Source organism: Elephantulus edwardii, unplaced genomic scaffold (genome assembly GCF_000299155.1).
Source record: "Elephantulus edwardii isolate Elephantulus edwardi_28Jun2011 unplaced genomic scaffold, EleEdw1.0 scaffold00036, whole genome shotgun sequence".
In the NCBI taxonomy this organism is placed as follows: domain Eukaryota; kingdom Metazoa; phylum Chordata; class Mammalia; order Macroscelidea; family Macroscelididae; genus Elephantulus; species Elephantulus edwardii.
In genome coordinates, this window is record NW_006399786.1 from 16,560,164 (window position 1) to 16,578,993 (window position 18,830).

Here is an 18,830-nt window from a genome sequence, read left to right on the forward strand (position 1 = left end):
TAGTTTTATGAAACATTAATATATAAGAAAAATGGTCTAACTCATTTGTATAAATATGTAACATTTCAGTTAAAAGTGAAAGTTAATAGGGTGAATTCTAGGTAATTATGGTGAGGAATGGTTTTGGTTTTTGTTAATTTGAGATGGTCAGTCGTACTGTTGAAAGAACTCAAAAGGGTAAAATCACTGCATTGTTAATTTTGGAAGTTTTAAATTTCTTTGTGTTCCTTTATTGATCCAATGTATGGCTTCATAAGAGGACTAAAGATAGATAAAAAATATTTAAAGTAAGAAGGGCCAAATAAACCCTGGAAATTAACTCTTCTTTTTAAGAATATGTAAATTCATATTCTTTGACTTTCTAGGGTTTGTTCTTTTCTAATATCTTTTTAAAAAAAATTTATTTGAGTGAAAGTTTACAGAAAATCATACTGGTTTTCAATCATTTGTACTTTTTTTTTTTAGTATTACTTTGCTCACAGAGTTCATATACATTGTGTTTTACACTATTCTTCATCATACTGTGTTTCACACTATCATTCCCATGCATTATTTTATGGAAATCAATCATCATTGAACTGTGCCCATCATTACCCAGTCTTTTCAGGTCCCTGCTGGAGCTTTTCCATTTCTTTCCCTTCCTCTCCCTTCCTGTTTCTTTCACCACCTCCCTGTATTTTGTTTTGTAACAGTGTTAGGTACCATTAAATAAGCTACAATTCAATAGCAGCCCTAGGAACAGCAGTGAGACTTTCCCGTCTCCTGCAGTGTCCAGGCGTTCTGCTAAACTCGAGTCCATTAGTGCACTGTGTCATTTCATCTCTTTGCGGGTCTTCCTCTCTTTCATGGACCCTCTACGTTAGTTATGATTGAGAAATGTAATTAATGACATGTTATTAACCCCTTATTGTGTATTTCCTTTCCTTTAACCTAATTTACCTGCTTATTTATTTTTATTCCTCCCTTCTCATCCCTGGCAACCATCCAAGAAGGATTCCATTTCTGTATTTCCTTTCCTTAGCTTTTCAGGATAGTGATCGTACACAATAGCTGTCCTTCTGTGAGTAATTTACATCACTCAGTATAATTTTCTCTATGAAAATTAGTGTGTTCTTAAGTTATTTTATGTATATTGCCTATAATCTGTTACTGCTCTATTTTTGTTTGTTTGGTTGATTGGTTTGTTGGAGTTTTTTTTTTTTGCCATTGGTTTCTTTATTTTTGTGATTATAAGTAAAGTTTATAGAAAAGTTGGATTAATTTTTCACTTAAAATTAATTTACTGTTACAGTTTCCTCCCTCCCTCCCCCACCTTCCCTGAGTCCACATTGCAATGTACCTCTTATTCTGGATTGTTGTCATACAAATAATACCTACTCATATATTCCTTTTAAACAATTTTTTCTTTATCTGTTACAGTGCAATGCTTTTCCTTGGTTTTCCCCAACCCCCATGTCAGTCCTGTTGTATAACAGTGGTGTTATGCAGTATTTATCCTTTTGCAACGAATATATTTCATTCAACATGATGTCTTCCAGGGTTACCCATGTTGTGTAGTGTTTTATGAGTTCCTTATTTTTCAGTGCTGTGTAATATTCATTGTGTTTTTCTATTTATTCATTTGTTGATGGATACTTGGGTTGTTTCCATCTCGTTAATATTGTTTCAATGCAGCAGTAAACGTGGGTGTGCATATATCTATTTGGGTGGCAGCTCCGGTTTCTTCAGGGAATATTCCTAGTAGTGGAATTGCTGGGTCAAATGATATTTCTATTTCCAACTTTTTGAGAAAGTTTCCATAGTGGTTACACCATTTTACACTCTCGCCAGCAGCTAATAAGAGTTCTGATGTCTCCATAGCATTACCAGTATTAGTTGTTTGCTGCTCTGTTGTTACTGGGGTGAGATGATATTTCAATAGTTGTTTTTATTTTCATCTCTCCAGTAGCCGGTGAGTTTGGAGATTTCTTCATGTGTATTTTGCCATCTGAATGTCTTCCTTGGTGAAGTGTCTGTTCATATCTTGTGCCTGTTTTGTGATTGGATTATTTATCTTTTTCTTTTTGAGGTGCTGGAGTATTCTATAAATTTCAGATGAGTCACTTATCAGCTCTTGGTTTTCTTAACTAGCAACAAAATATTCTTTTTTTAAAAAATTTATTTTATTTTAGTATTTTGTGTGTGTGTGTGTGTGTGTGTGTGTGTGTGTGTACCGTCAAATCGGATCTGACTGGTCCAGGAGGAGATTGCCTCTCCTTTTCCAGCAGAGCATCTGGTGGTTATGAACCACGTATCTCTGGGATTGCAGTGCAGCTTCTTGCCACTAGGCCACCAGAGCTCCCTCAAAATATTCTTTAAACTTCTCTGCTTCAGAATTTTCTTCACTGATTGGTGTGCCCTCAGCTTTTCTCTTCATCTTATGGACTCAGTTCTGTTAGAAATGTCCAAGAGTGTGTTTTTCTCCTGTGTGGCCTTGCATCCTTCTGTGCTCTATTCTGATTAAAACAGTATCTTAAGCTTTTCAGCATAGTTTGTTATATGTAGCAGAAGTTTAAATTGTTGTATACTATAGAGTGGGAACCGACTGATAGCTGACCCTCTACAGGTTTTTAGAGGCAACTAATCACATGGTAGGAATTGCACATCCTTCTCCTGTGGCGTTATTGGTGGCCTTGAACTGCATGCCTTCGGGATTGTAGCACAACTTCTTGCTACTAGGCCACCAGAGCTATTTAAGTTTAAGTAGTGTCCTGTAAATGTAGGTAATCAGCTTTTTCTGATGTTTGTTCATGATCAAGTAATATATACAATGTCCAGTAAATATCAAGTGGATTGAGTAAAAGAGTTTAATTTTTGTTATTGTTGTTCATTGCCTTCGAGTCGAGGACAACTCATAGTGACCCTATGAACAAAAGGCCTGAAGCCTTTCTATAACTATTGTTGTTTTTCCAGGTTCACAGCATTTGCAAGGCATGTGGTTTAGGAAGTGCATGCCACTCCTGCTTCCAAATCTTTTGTCCACTATGGGCAGCTGTTACGGTATTTGACCCCAGTGACACATGGTTCAGCTTCACAGCAAACTCAAATTATCTTAGTACAGCAGATTGAGAGAAGAGTGCTGTACAACTTAGAAGAATGTTCATCCAAAATGAAATAACATTAGCAGTAGGCTCTTGGGCCCAACCAACATTTAAATACAAGGGCCCTCATAAAGTTTCCAGAGGCATGTGGTTTAGGAATTGGATGCCGCTCTATTTAATTACTAAGACAATAAAATCTAGAAATTTGAAATACATGTTATAATTTAAAAATATTTTTACTTTTATATTAATATCCCATTAGTTATTATTGTAAGTGACTCTCATTCCAGTATATACTAAAAAGAGTAAACCAACACCGAAATGTGTTTCTCTGGTTCCCTGTTAGCTTAAGCAGTTAGGAATGAAATTATTTAAAAGCAGGAAAGGAGAAAATAAGAAAAGCTGAGCTAGGATGGGAAACCTAAAGGAGAGGAATTATGTTAGGTTTCTTTCCTGAGGCTTAGAAGGTAGTAGATTAGTGTCATTTTTAACTCATTTATACAACATACAACTTTTAAAACTATATATTACTCTGTGAAAGCTATAAGAACAAATAAATGAAACATAACTATTTCTTATCTGGAAACTGTATGGATAGGTTGTAAGGATATGTTGTTATTTACCATTGAGTCAGAATTGACTCAAAGCTGACCCTACAAGTTTTCCACGTGGGAGAAAGATGAGTTTGCCCTTCTCATGAGATTGATTGCCTCCAAAAACCCCTGGAAGCTCATCAGTGATTTTGTTCTGAATCAAAGGTATATAACAACAGCAGCAACAACGAATCACATGGGAAGAGAGTACCCATCTTTGTCCTATAGAAGCAGCTGATGGATTCGAAGCACATGCCTTTGATACAGTAGCTCAACTTCTTACCACTAAGAAACCAGAGCTCCCTTCTAGGGACATAGGCAACTATACATATTTTTCTCCCCTGTAATCATCCCCAACTGAACATCATAACTATACCTCCTTGGCACCTAATTTTGTTATTCTTAGCAGTGTAACATGCTATGAGCTATGTACTATAACTCTTTTATTTATTTAAAAATAGATTATGTGGTGCTCAAAAATTTCCTGTTACTTCCAGAGTTTTGAAGGATGTTTAGCACCACATGCCTTTCTAAAAAGAGTTTCAACTCTTTTTTTTTAAATTTTATTATTTTTGTGTGTGTGTACCGTCAAATCGGATCTGACTGGTAGAGGAGGAGATTGTCCCTTCTTCCACGGCAGAGCATCTGGTGGATTCGAACCATGTGCCTCTGGGATTGCAGTGCAGCTTCATGCCACTAGGCTACCAGAGCTCCCCAAGAGTTTCAACTCTTAATATAAAGTCTCAGACATTTCTCTAGGTGCTTTTTAGTACAATTATTTTTATTCAGATAACATGACAGAAGCATGGTACAACTAGTGGCAAATTTATAAACTCCTTTAGCTAGAACTTTATTAATATTTAAAATTAGTAAATTTTGAATATTACAGTGTAATTAACATGAAGCTCTTAATTTTTTTAAAACATTTATGACGTTTTATTTGTTGTTTAAAAAAATTTATTTCTGTTATTGTGTACCGTCGAATCAGATCTGACTGGCACAGTAGATTTCCCCTCCTTTTCCAGCGGAGCATCAGGTGGATTTGAACGCCTTCCATATTGCAGTGCAGCTTCTTGCCCCTAAGCCACCAGAGCTCCCTTTAAGCTCTTATTTTTGACTAATGAGATGTCTAGAATTTTTCTTTTATTTTCTTACATACTAGAGAGTTAAATTTTTAGTTTATGCTTATTATTTTCTCTTTTTTTTAAAAAGAATATTGATAACTTGATGACCCCAGAAGGAGTTGGTCTTACCACTGCACTCCGTGTTCTCTGTAATGTTGCATGTCCACCACCTCCTGTTGAAGGTAATAATGACTTTTTCACTTACATGCTAAATGTCATGTACTAAGTAAAATGTCCAATGATCACAGCCAATTAGGTAACAAAGAAGTAATAAGCTTTGTTTTATTTATTTATTTATTTTCCCCTCCCCTATATATAGGTCAGCAGAAGGACCTGAAATGGAATCTTGCTGTAATTCAGCTGTTTTCTGCTGAAGGAATGGACACCTTTATTCGGGTTCTGCAAAAATTGAACAGTATTCTGACTCAGCCTTGGAGGCTCCATGTCAACATGGGGACTACTCTTCACAGAGTTACTACCATTTCAATGGCTCGCTGCACTCTTACTCTTCTTAAAACTATGCTAACGGAACTCCTGAGAGGTGGATCCTTTGAGTTTAAGGACATGCGTGTCCCTTCAGCACTTGTTACTTTACACATGCTCCTGTGCTCTATCCCCCTCTCAGGTCGTTTGGATAGTGATGAACAGAAAATTCAAAATGATATAATTGATATCTTACTGACTTTTACCCAAGGAGTTAATGAAAAACTCACAATCTCAGAAGAGACCCTGGCCAATAATACTTGGTCCTTAATGTTAAAAGAAGTTCTTTCTTCAATCTTGAAGGTTCCTGAAGGATTTTTTTCTGGACTCATACTCCTTTCAGAGCTGCTGCCTCTTCCATTGCCCATGCAAACAACTCAGGTATCACTTCATAATAACATGCATCTTATAAATGACTGCAGTAACATTTTTTAAGCCAGTGATTTTGTTAAGAAAAAAACCAAAAACTCATTCGTCTCCCCCCAAAAAGACATAAAATAACTGGATGAGGAGGGTGAGATAAAACTGAAGGAAGTTGATCATTGAGGAAATAAGGGGGTAATATTTTAAATACACGTTTGTTAAAATGAGTTTTATTATGCTGTTCCTGTATATTTGTACTTTTATTTTTTTATTATTTTAATCATTCTTCCCCTCTTTATCACATGCTAGAATTCACTTCACCAATGGACTCTGCACTTCTGACTGCTAACCTAAGAACAATAAGATTTTGTAGACTGACTGAAATCAAGCAAACGTCTTATTGTATAATAGAAAATGAAATGTTCTAAGTGTTCAGTAAAGGCATTTGTTTTCATAACAGTTCTTCTTGAACAATTTTTTTTACTAGAAATAAATATAAAAAATGTTTGTACACACACATTATACTTTTTTAACAGGTTATTGAGCCACATGATATATCAGTGGCACTCAACACCCGAAAACTGTGGAGCATGCACCTTCATGTTCAAGCAAAGTTGCTCCAAGAAATAGTTCGCTCTTTCTCTGGCACCACCTGCCAGCCCATTCAGCATATGTTACGGCGTATTTGTGTTCAATTGTGTGACCTTGCCTCACCAACTGCACTTCTGATTATGAGAACTGTGTTGGATTTGATTGTAGAAGACTTGCAAAGGTATTTTCATTTTACATTAAAAAAAATTTCCCCAAATTATTCTTGTCCTAGATATTTTTTTTACTGACAGTTTGGAGACCTGGGTGTAGATGCCCATGACAAACACACACACATGCTCTTTCATATCCATGTATGTATATGAATAGATGTATTATTGTTATTGGAAAACTTTACCATTTTATGTATAAAGTACCATCAAAGTCTGGATTTTGACTGTTTGAAAAGGTGAGCTATAAAGAAGTATTCTGATAGAAGAAAATATATTCTTGGAAGCTTGAATTTACAAAATTTTAAACTTTAGTGTAAAGTTCCAGAGAAGTTGGCCTTTTATCCACGGGATGAAATGGTTTATAGAAGAGTTGCATGAGATTATATGTATTGAGAAATAAATACTAGTTGAATAATGCCTTAAAGTGAAGAAATTTGTTTACTAAATGTATTGATTTTATTGCAGCACTTCAGAAGATAAGGAAAAACAGTATTCTAGCCAAACTGCCAGATTGCTTGCTCTTCTTGATGCCCTGGTGTCACACAAAGCATGTAAATTAGCTATTTTGCATCTGATTAACGGAACTATCAAAGGTGATGAACGGTATGCAGAAATATTTCAAGAGCTGTTAGCCTTGGTGCGGTCCCCTGGAGACAGTGTGATTCGTCAGCAGTGTGTTGAATATATCACATCCATTTTGCAGTCTCTCTGTGATCAGGTATTTAAGCTTTTTAAAGTAAATTATTTGCCTTATAAAGCTCTCAGTAATTAAAAAAAAATTGTGATAGAAATGAAAGTTTGTAGAGGAAATGGATTTTTTCATCCCACCGTGTATACACGTTTTTGTTTTAGGACATGAATTACAATGCACGTAATGTGATTATACTTTTCCTTTTCTCTTCCTTTGATTCTTGTTTCCATTAATCCTTTTTCTTTCCTTTCCTATCCTCTGAGCTTTATAGCCTTTTTGATCTTGTATGGCTGGTGGTTCTAATGTGCGGGAACCTCCCTGCTGTTACTGTTAAATCTGTCTGTTGTTGGGATGAAAATTGTCGCTTGATGAGTTCAGTTCCAAGGCCAAGTGTCCAAGTGCCATCTTCTTGAAGATTTCCTCTGTCAGAGCAGCAAGTCTGTCCATTTTTAAATTTTTTTTTACATTTTCCCCCCTCTTCTGTCCAGGACTACATCCTTTGATCCCTTTTTGAATGGTAGCTGTGACAGCTGGGTATCTTTTAATTTTTCTGATCTCAGGGTTGTGGAGGTTGAGGCTTGAATGATCATTAGTCCTTTGAACGTCAGCCCTAATTAGAAATTAACTTGGATAGACTTCCTTAAAATATTTCCTGATATTAATCTTGGCTGAGAATAAAGAGCTTTCATCTTTGCTTTATTACTGTTGCTCTTTAGGCACTAATTTGACTAGTGAACTACGAGTAAAATGGTTTAGCTGTTTTATTCTTTCATGGCTTCCTTTGGATTTGTGCATCACAGATTTCTCTAAAGAACTCTTTGTGAATTTGGGATCTCTGTTCGTGCCAGTTTTTCTGTATTAGGATAGTTTCTGTATGATTTATTTATTTTCCCTCTAGTAAAAAAGCAAGTAAATAATTCTTGAGTTACTGATATAATCTTTTGTATGCATAGATTTTGAAGGTATCACAAGCTACAGTAATTAAAGTATGTTTTGGACTGCCTTAAGGAGCCCTATTAGTGTAAGAGTTTAGTTGTTGGACTGCCAGCTGAACGGGTGGGGTTCAAACCCACCAACTGCTGCTCAGGAGAAGGATCAGAGTGTCTCTTCTTGTTAAGATTTACACCCACAGAAATCTGATGGAGAGTCACAGCCAACTTGACAACAGTGGATTTACTTTAGGTGTAGTACTTAACACATGTTAGCTAAAATAAGCAGTGCTGTGTTTTTTTTCTGTCCTTATCAGTGACTTACAGTTTGTACTTCCACAGACCAGGGTTGTTTTACATTGTAAAGTCTGTTGTGATGAGTATGTTTGGAGATTTCTATATTTAATAATAGCATTGTAGCGCGTCAAAACGTTTTTGCTTTTTGGGCACCAAATGTATTTTTTTTTTATTTCTAGACAGGATATTTTTAAATAGACTTTCTTGTTGGAAAATTACCTTTTCTAGTTTAAAAAAAATCCAGTTTGGGCGAGCTCTGGTGGCCTAGTGGCAGGAAACTGCACTGCAATCCCAGAGGTGCACGGTGCAAATCCACCAGATGCTCTGCTGAAGAGGGAGGAACACTCGCCTCCTATACTTGTACCTCCAGTCAGATCCAATTTGACGGTACACGCATAAAATAAATAAATAAATAATAATTTTAAAAAATCCAGTTTGATTATAGTTAAGGTTCAAATCAAGAAGGGGCCTTTTTGATGTCTTGTTTTTACCCAAAGGAGACCTGGTAAAAAGTAGTTTTAGTATTAAGATATTTAAGCCTTTTATACATCAGAGTATCTTTTGACTAGATATTTGTTAGATAACCCATGTCTACACCAGATATAACATCTAGCCTCCCTGATTGCATAAATGTTATCATCACCTCTGTGTTGTATTTCCCTTTTGAGTCAAACTTTCTCTGGACTTTTAAAATCAAATTGAATTCTGATATGCAATCTAAAAAATGCTCCTGGTAAAACCTCATTTACTTACTTAAATTAAAAATGTGATTGTTAATAAGTAAATAAGAGATAATAAAAAGTTATTATTAGCTAACCTTGGTTAACAGTGAAAAACTTGAATTTTAAAAGCATATAAAAATGAGAAGGGAAGGTGCAATTGGATAATTGTGCCTACATGTGTAGTTGCTCTATCCTTCTTTTTGATATTTTAAATCTCTTATTAAAAAAACTTATTCTGAATAGTTTCTCATAAATTTTCAAAATATACAAATTCATAAGTAATGAATTTATTTTAGCCATAGAGCATACTACAGACTGCACTGTCAGAGCCACTATGAATTTATTTTCAGTAGTATCAGAAGGTGTCACGTTTTTTGTTAACTGTTTGAAAATTGAAACTGCAGTTTTAGAAATATTGTACAGTAACATATTGATTCCTAACTGTGTGTCCTGTGTTATAAAAGGATAAAGTAACTTGTTCTTAATGTCTTTGAGTATGTATTTGGGATGCTAAGGTAAAAATGATATTTTACAAACAGTTATAAAGGTAATGGCTATATATTTCTAATATTAAATTGCTAAGTAATGAGGATGATCTTAACAAAAAATTTCTCATGCTCCCTTCTCTTCCACAGGACATCGCTCTTATTTTGCCGAGCTCTTCAGAAGGTTCTGTTTCTGAACTGGAACAGCTTTCCAATTCTCTTCCAAACAAAGAATTAATGGCCTCAATCTGTGACTGTCTGCTGGCTACGCTAGCCAATCCAGAGAGCAGTTACAACTGTTTGCTGACATGTGTCAGAACAATGATGTTTCTTGCAGAGCATGATTATGGATTGTTTCATTTAAAAAGGTAAAATTTTGTCTAATTTACTTTAATCAGGTTTGTGTTTTGTTTTCTTTTTTTTTTAAATTTAATTTTATTATTTTTGTGTGTGTACATAAAATTGGAACTGACTGGTACAGGAGGAGATTGCCCCTCATTCTCCAGCAGAGCATCTGGTGGAGGTTTGTGTTTTAATATGCTGAAAAAAAAACACCCCCCAAACCATTGCGTTTATCCTGACTCCTAATGGCCTAACCCTGTACAACAGAGTTTCCAAGGCTGGAATGTTTATGCAAGCAGCCAACCACATCTTTTTCTCATGGAGTGACTGGTGAGTTTGAGTTACTGACCCTTTGGTTAACAATTGAGTCCTTAACCACTGTGCTACCAAGGCTACTCTTCTGGTAGCCTACTGGGAAGAAGCCGCACTGCTATCCTGAAGGCACACAGTTTGAGGCCACCAGCTGCTCTGTGGGAGAAGGATGAAAAGGAGAGGGGAGTGAATATTAATAAATATAAAAATGGGATAGAAAGGAAAGGCATTATATTAAGATATTGATCAGACATTGTAATTGATTACACTGTAATACATTAATTACACTAATCAGTTGTAGTTAATGTTATGAAAATGAGTATGAATAATTGAATGAAAAACCAGTATTTTTATAAATTTCACTCAAAACATGTTTCAGAATAAAATCTAGGATGTTCAGTTTAGGTTTATGTGATATTTCTTCTGTGACTAGATTGAGGTTTTGATCTGTTAGGAAGAATACCAGAATAGCAGATTTTTCTTCATTAGTTGATTGTATCAGAAAGTGCGAGATATCATTATGCATTACTGATATTATTGTACTGTTAACTCAAAGGCCATGCCTCTGGCAGTTCAAATCCACCAGGCATTCCAGAGAAGAAAGATGGGCATCTCCACGTGTAAACATTTACAGTCTTGGAAACCAAGTGGGAGGTTGCTGTGAGTTGGAATGGACTCAGTGGCAGTGTGCTTGCTGTTTCTGGTGATACATATGTAGTCTCAGTAACTCATTGCTGTGAATTCAGAGCCAGCTCATAGCTGAATCTTCAGTAGGTATCCAGCTCTATATGTTGCTTGGCATGAAATTGCCCATCTTTCTCCTATTGAGCTGCTGGATAGTTTGAACTGGCAGAGGCATGGCCTTTGGGTTAACAGCACAGCTCTCTGTGGACTATGCCACCAGAGGTCCTGTTGTTGCTGTGTGCCTTTGAGTCAGAACCAACGCATAACTGAGCCTCCGGTGGGTTTTCAGAGGCAGTTAATTGTAGGAGAGGAGATTGCCTGTCCTTCTCCCTCTACCTGGTACTCCAGAATTTTAAATAGATGATGGAACTAAGAGTCACCTCTTTAACCATACTTTGTTAGTGTTTATTCTCCTTCCTGTTGGCAGTGTCTTAACTGTTTCATTATGGTATTAAGTCCTCAAGAGCTGGAAGCATGTCTGTCTTTTGTATTGTTTCACTGAAATCTTCTGTGATAGCACACCATAATCTCAGACCATTTTCTAATGCAGGTACATATTTAGTGTTCATGCCATATTTATTTTCAGTTATAGTTGTGATAAAATTTATTAGACATACTAGAATATTAGAATAATTTACCCTTGAAATTCAACCAAGAACTGCATAAATGGATAAAATACTTTTAGCAGGCTCCTTAGTGGCACAGAGGGTTAAGCACTAGACTATTAGCAGAAAGGGTGGTGGTTTGAACCTGCTCAGAAGGACCCTGGAAAGCAGTACGAATTATCTGCTTCCAAAAGATCACAGCTTTGAAAACTTCAGAAGGGAGCTCTGGTGGCCTAGTGTCAAGACGCTGTACTGTAATCCCAGAGGTATGCGGTTCAAATCCACCAGATGCTCTGCTGGAGAAGGAGGGGGCAATCTCCTCCTGTACCAGTCAGATCTGATTTGACGGTACACATAAAAATAATACAATAAAAAAACAAAACAAAACAAACAAAACTTCAGGAGGCAGTCTTGCTCTGCACACATGAGGCTGTCTTGAGTCTGCATTGACTCGGTGACTCATTAATTGGAATCGGCTCAGTAGCAGTGAGTTTGATTTTGGCTTATAGATTGCCATAGTTTTAGATAGATATCATGGTGGTTTGTTCTGCTGCAGTCTCTATTAGGGGCTGGCAAACTTGACCCATAGGTCAAATTTAGTATGTGCCAATTTTTGTAACTACCATTTTATTGGGACACATTTACTTGCATATTATCTGTGGCTGCTTTCCCATTGTAATAACAGAGTTTGGTAATTGTTACTGAGACCATATGGCTTGTAAAAGAAAATATTTACTATCTGGCTGTTTATAGAACAAGTTTTCTCTCCTTATACCTTTGAAATCCTTTTGTCAGATTATTATAAAAGTAGTCATTTTTTGGAGGTTATTTTATAAGCTGGGTGTTGTAAAGTATAGAGGCATCAGTAACCTGTCCATTATTAGAGAGAGCCTCAGGTTATAAAAAGAAAATATTTTTTGTAATTGAAATGGTGGACTAAGATAATGCATTATTTATACTAGTTTTGTATGCTTGTATTTGAAGACTGTCTTTTATTTAATTACAGTTCTTTAAGGAAAAACAGCAGTGCTCTGCATAGTTTACTGAAACGAGTGGTCAGCACCTTTAGTAAGGACACAGGAGAACTTGCATCTTCGTTCTTAGAATTTATGCGACAAATTCTGAACTCTGACGCAATAGTAAGTGCTTTTCTATAGCTGATGCTTTTTAAACTTACAAACTTTTGTCACAGGTTAAAATTTGATTCAAAGATAAGTTTGAACCAAAGTTCATAAATTTGAACTTAGAATATTGATTTTTAGAATATAAAAAGTTTTGAAGTAAATAAAAATTTGTTGTATTGAATTCTTACCCAGCTTTGCCCAAATATGTTGCCTACAGAATATCTTTTGTGTGTATGTGCACAGCTGTTAATATCTGTGGATCAGAATTCTGCCAACATGAATTTCAGAAAGTCAGCTCATATTTGAGAACAATTAGAGGTGTTTGTTTATAAGTAGTTTTACTAAAATAAATTTAGTAAGGGCTCATTTTATAAGGAGAATTAAAAAAAATTAAGTGCATTTCTTGCTTACTTATATTGAAAATATTTTTTCCAGTAAGCCTTCCTTGGCTTCCTGTTCTGTTTTGCCAGTTTTATTGACAAAAATTAACTTTTCCAGGTACTTGGCTTCGGGAAGACTGGCATATTTTAAAGTAGGACTAGTTTTCCTGAATAGATTTTATAGTTTCATTTGTTGGAAGAATACTTACTAGATACTAAATAACATATTAACAAATAAGTTTTCAGACTATCTTACATCTACAATTTGTTGACAGTTAAAAATTGCTAATCATTGTTCAGTTATGTCACCCTGGATTTGCAGTGCCCTCAATACTGTTCATTAATGCATTTATTTGTCCTTCGAGAATGTTATTTCCTTTTTTCCATTTTTATGAGAAGATAAAAGCCATCCTGTTCAGTGATTAAGTTCTTTCCTTACCTCTCAATTTTATGGTTCTTTTTCATCTTTCTTAAACCAGTGTATAAATATACACTCATTTTTACCTATAACCTGTATCCAATCCCTTCTAAATTTTTTCCTAGCTTATCCTCTTCTGTTTGTGTATCTGCTCCTTGCTTTTTAACGTGTTGTTCGTTGTCATGAAGTTAGAACCTTCTTATAACTGACCTTCCACAACTGGTGTTCAAAGGCTGCAAATTGCAAAGAAGAGATTGCCCATCTTTTTTGCCTGGAGCAACTGGTGGATTTGTACTGCTTGCCTTTGTGTTGGCAATATAACTCTTTACTCACTATGCCAAAACTCCTTGGCTAACATTCAGAATCTATGAATATTTAAAATAAAATTCATTATCTTTTCTCATAAACTTGATTAATCTTTTATGTGCACTGCTTTCAAACCAATGATCTTTCTTGACCTCCATGTATGGTTGTGGCCTGTCGGAACTGACCCATAGCTGACCCTCTGGCAGGTTTTCAGAGGCAGTTAATCACATGGGAGGAAATTTGAACTGTGTACTTTCAGAATTGTAGCAGCTTCTTGCCACTAAGCCACCGGGGCCTCCTGACCTCTATGTAGAGTCATGAAATAGTAGTTGATTTTCCCACTTTTCTCATCTTCAGCAAATACTCATCCTTTTCAGTTTTATTTACAAAACCTTTCATACTTCCTTCTTTTGTATTATTACTGCCCTTACCTTAGGTGTATCAGTGAGTGAGTCTGGCCCAGGTTAGGGCAGGGTGCAGAGCTGTTGTACATCAGGTCACTATGAGTCAAGGCAACTTGATGGCACATAATAACACAACAGCCACCACCATAAATTAGTACTGCTTGTAGAGTATTTTTTTTTAAAATTATTAATTTCAATGACAATTTACAGAGACTTCAGATTTCCCTTCATTCATTGTTGAGAGTATTTTTTTTTTCTTTATTTTATTTTATTCTTTTTTTGTGTGTGTACCATCAGATTGGATATGACTGGTACAGGAGGAGATTGACCCTCCTTCTCCAGCAGAGCAGCTGATGGATTTGAACTGCGTACCTGTGAGATTGCAGTGCAGCTTCTTGCCACTAGGCCACCACAGCTCCCTGAGAGGATTTTTTTTAAGTAACAGTTTTATCCAGACATAATTCTCGTACCATACCTTTCACTCTTTTAATCTGTACAGTTCACTGGCTTTTAGCATTTTCAGAGTTGTGTATTCACATGTTCATGGTTTGTAGTCCTTTCTACATATGGCTACATTCAGTTTATTATTATTATTATTTTTTTTTTTTGGCTTTTTACCAGTTTATTATTTTGAAGAACTTTACAGTTGTATTAAAAAAAAAGTATTCTTTTCCTGTGATGCCTTTATCTGATTTTGGTACCCTGAATTAGGAAATAATTTCTGAGTTTTTTTCTGGAAGAATTTATGAAGTTTGCATAAGGATTGGGTATTAAGTTTTTAAAAAGATGTTTCATTGTGTTTGAAATCATCTGAAGACTGGGATTTCTGTAGGAATTTTTTAAGATACTAATTGAATCTCCTTATTTGATTTAAGTTTGTTCAAAACAAATAGTCTGTTTCTTCTTAGGTCAGTTTTGGCAGTTGTACCTTTTTAGGAATTTGTTCCTCAACATTTATCTGTTAGCTTTCTGGCAACAATTATTTATAGTAATTTCTTTTTTTTTTTGTTTGTTTGTATGCACTTATTCCTATACATTGTATTTCACTCATGTACATAGTGTTTTATACAATTATTCATATACCTTGTGTTTTATATAATTAATTACTATCAAACAATATCATTACTATCATATGCAAGCAAATTTTGCTGAAGATTATCCAGAAATGACTAGAACAATACATCAACAGAGAACTGCCAGAAATACAAGATGGATTTAGAAGAAGCCATGACACAAAGGCTATCATTGCTATTATCAGATATACTTTGGCTGAAAGCAGAGAACTAGAAGGATGCCATTCTGTGCTTAATTGACTGTGAAATGATATTTCACTGTGTGGATCACAACAAAATCTGGCTAACATTTAGAAGAATGGGAATCACTGAACACTTGATTGTGTTCACGCAAAACCTATACGTAGACCAAAAACTGTTGTCTGAACAGAGCAAGGGAACCTTGAATGGTTCAAAATCAAAAAAGAATATCAGAGATGTATTCTTTCTCCAGACCTTTTCAAACTATGTGCTGAATAAATCATGTGAGAGGCTGAATTTTATCAAGAAGAATGTGGTGACATCAGGATTGGAGGAAGAGTCATCAGCAACCTGTGTTATGCAGATGATAGTTTTGCTTGCTAAAACTGAGGCGCCTTTTATTCATGCCTTTTATCACCCTGTCTCATCAAAGTCCCCATTGTATTTTGCCTGTCCCTTCACCACCCCCATTGTCCACTAGTCTTTCCTGTCCTAGTGACTTTCTTCTCAAATACTGTGTTTAAGGAACCTTATTTTGTATTATTTTAGTCTTTAAAATTTATTGAGGGTTTTACAGCTTAGCATAGTCTTTCCTGAAGAGTGGTTCATGTGCATTTGAGAATAATGTGTATTCTGTTGCTGTTTGGTAGAAAGTGCTATACATATCAATTAGTTGTTAGTTTATTGTGTTTCTCAAGCCTTTTATTTCCTTTTGGATTTTTCTGCCCAGTTATGTCCATTATTGAAACTGAGAAATTGATCTGTTATTATTATCATGTTGTTTGTTTTCCCCCTTCAATTTTGTCAGTTTTTGCTTCATTTATCTTGGAGCTAGGTTGTCAAGTACGTGTATGTATAGAGTTGCTTTATCTTTTGATGAATTGGCTTTTTTCTTTTTATTAACACTGCCCTTCTTTGTCTTAGTAAGAATTTTTATCTGATTTATTGATGCAGTTCACTTTTAATTAGCTTATATAACTTTTTTTCAATCCTCATATTTCAACCTTTGATGTTATTGGTATGTGCTGTTAAGTCGGAACTGACTCCTAGCAGGAACTGACTCATAGCAGGAACCATCCAGCAGGTTTTAAGAGGCTGTAATCTCATAGGAGGAGATTGCCCAGCTTGCTTTCTCAGAGAAACTGCTCTGGACATTTCTTTGGGTTGGCAGCACCACTTTTTACTCCTAGGCCAGCACGGTCTTTTCATCTCATTTGTTTTTTTTTGGATAACATCATGAGGGGTGGTTTGTTCGGGGCTTTTTTTGTTTTGTTTTTTTAATCCATTCTATCCCTGTCTCCTTTCTGATTAATCCAGTTACAGTTAATTTCTGATATGGTAGGATTTACGTTTGTCATTTTACAGTTTGTTTTCTTATGGCGTCCCCCCTTCTTACTCTACTATGTTGCTTTTTATTAAGTATTAAGTAAATATTTTCTACTACTTATATTTCCTTGTTTTTTAAACATCCATCTGATTTTAGTTATTTTTTTCAATGATTTTTCCCATGGGACTACATTTTACTTTTTAGCATAATCCAATCTAGTTTGGATTAATGGAAATTTGTTTCGATTACCACTAGACTGATAGGCAGCACCATGATGGATGGAGAGGAGAATGAAACTGTCAACAGTTTCATCTTGCTTGGATTCACAATTTATACCCATGGTACCAATAGTCAGGAAATAAGGAGATGCATTGCACTGGGAAAATCTACAGTTAGGTACCTTCCCAATTATTGAGAAGTAGTGATGTCAGTTTGAAGACTAAGTTGTGTCCAATTCAGGCCATAGTCTTTGATACTAACTATGTATCTGAGAGCTGAACAATGTATAAGAATGGCAGAAAGAATTGATGCCTTTGAGCTGTGGCGTTGGAGAAGAGCACTGAGCATCCCATGGATGGCCAAGAGAACAAACAGCTAAGTCTTGGAGAGGGTGCAGCCAAAGTGCTCTTTGGAGGCAAGAATGATGAGATTTTGCCACACATACTTTGGACATGTTGCTAGGAGATGCTATTTCTTTGAGAAGGATATGATGTTGGGAAGGGTGGAAGGTCGACAAAGGAGAGTAAGACCCTCAACTAGGTAGATTGACAAGGTAACTGCTGCAGTGGGCTCTTGTGTGTCAGGAAGTGTAAGGATGGTAGAGGATAGAACAGGGTTCAGATCTTTTGTTCATAGGGTCGCTATGAGTCGTGCTCGACTCAACAGCACCTAACAACAATAGTTTTGGTAAAGGAACCTTAGTGATACAGTGGTTAAAACAGTAGGCCTTTGACCTCAAGATTGATGGTTCAAACATACCAACTGAGAAGGAAGAGCTAGTTTGTTTCTGTTACGATTTATAGCCTCAGAAGCCCAGTGATTTGTAGTGGTTCTTGGAGTGAAAAATAACTTGATAGCAATGAGTTTGGGGTTTTGGTTTAATTTCAGTAATAGATAAAAACTTTGCTATGAAATGCCTCTGACTCTTTCCCTTTCCCATATTGTCATTACCTTACTACTGGGATAATTATTGCCATAATGCATTATCTTTTAAATCAAGTAAAAGAGGTGTAAACAATAAATACATTAATACTCGTATTTATCTCTGTAGTTAACTTTTACTAGCAGTTTTTAAGAGCTGCCTTGGTGATGCTATAATTAAAACACTTGGATCCTGAAGGTCAAAGTTTGAAGCTACCAGCCTCTCCACAGCAGAATATAGCAGCAGTCTGCTTCCACAGTGATTTCTGGCCTTGGAAATCCTATGGGACAATTCTACTCTTGATTCAGAATTGACTTGGTGTCATTGTGTTTGATGTGCTTATTTTTGTGCTCTTTAGTGGTCTTTGTGGCACAGTGGATTAACTATTGGTCTTTTAACCAGAAAGTTGTTTGTTTAGATCCACCAGCTGCTCGGTGGGAGAAAGATGGGGCATTTTGCTTCTATAAATTAGATTCACTGCGTTAGAATCCTTAATGGCCACTGTGAGTTGGAATCAGTTCGACGGTTTTTTTTAAATTTCTTTCTTTTTTTAAAAAATTTTATTAATTTTAATGGACATTTACAGAGATTTTGGGCTTTGATTCATTCATTGTTGCACTATTTTCTCTACCCTCCTCGCCAGTTCGTTCTTCTTTCCCCCCCCTTGAAAGTCTGTTTTAATTGTCCATTTGCCACAGTGCTTGTCAGAGCCAGTTCTGATTAATCTCCTTTGTCAGTGTGTCCTTTGCCGTTCCCTATCACTCCTCCCTGAGAGAGACTTTACCCTGATTCATAAGGAAAAGGGGATGGCGTATTCTCTTAGCTAATTCCTGCTGAAAAGGGATGCTGTAGGTTTCAGGGTGAGGATCTTCTCTCACTACTCTAAAGGCCCCTTTCGCAGTAGGAAACACATAGACTATTATGGAGATTGATTTTGGAATTTAGATGCACTGTTAATTAATTGTGCTTAGCCATACATGTTCATATCCTTGAAGATGTATCATGG

General features: G+C 35.9%; 1 protein-coding gene across 1 annotated transcript in view; it reads left to right on the forward strand.

Moving 5' to 3' along the window:
- The window catches only part of KIAA1429 (KIAA1429 ortholog), a 61,850-nt gene that overhangs the window by 28,342 nt on the left and 14,678 nt on the right, over positions 1-18,830 (forward strand). The window contains exons 12-17 of the mRNA XM_006884585.1: positions 4,886-4,979; positions 5,117-5,661; positions 6,180-6,415; positions 6,870-7,122; positions 9,679-9,896; positions 12,478-12,610. Coding sequence (XP_006884647.1) covers positions 4,886-4,979; positions 5,117-5,661; positions 6,180-6,415; positions 6,870-7,122; positions 9,679-9,896; positions 12,478-12,610 — 1,479 coding nt within the window. The remainder of the gene's footprint in view (positions 1-4,885; positions 4,980-5,116; positions 5,662-6,179; positions 6,416-6,869; positions 7,123-9,678; positions 9,897-12,477; positions 12,611-18,830) is intronic.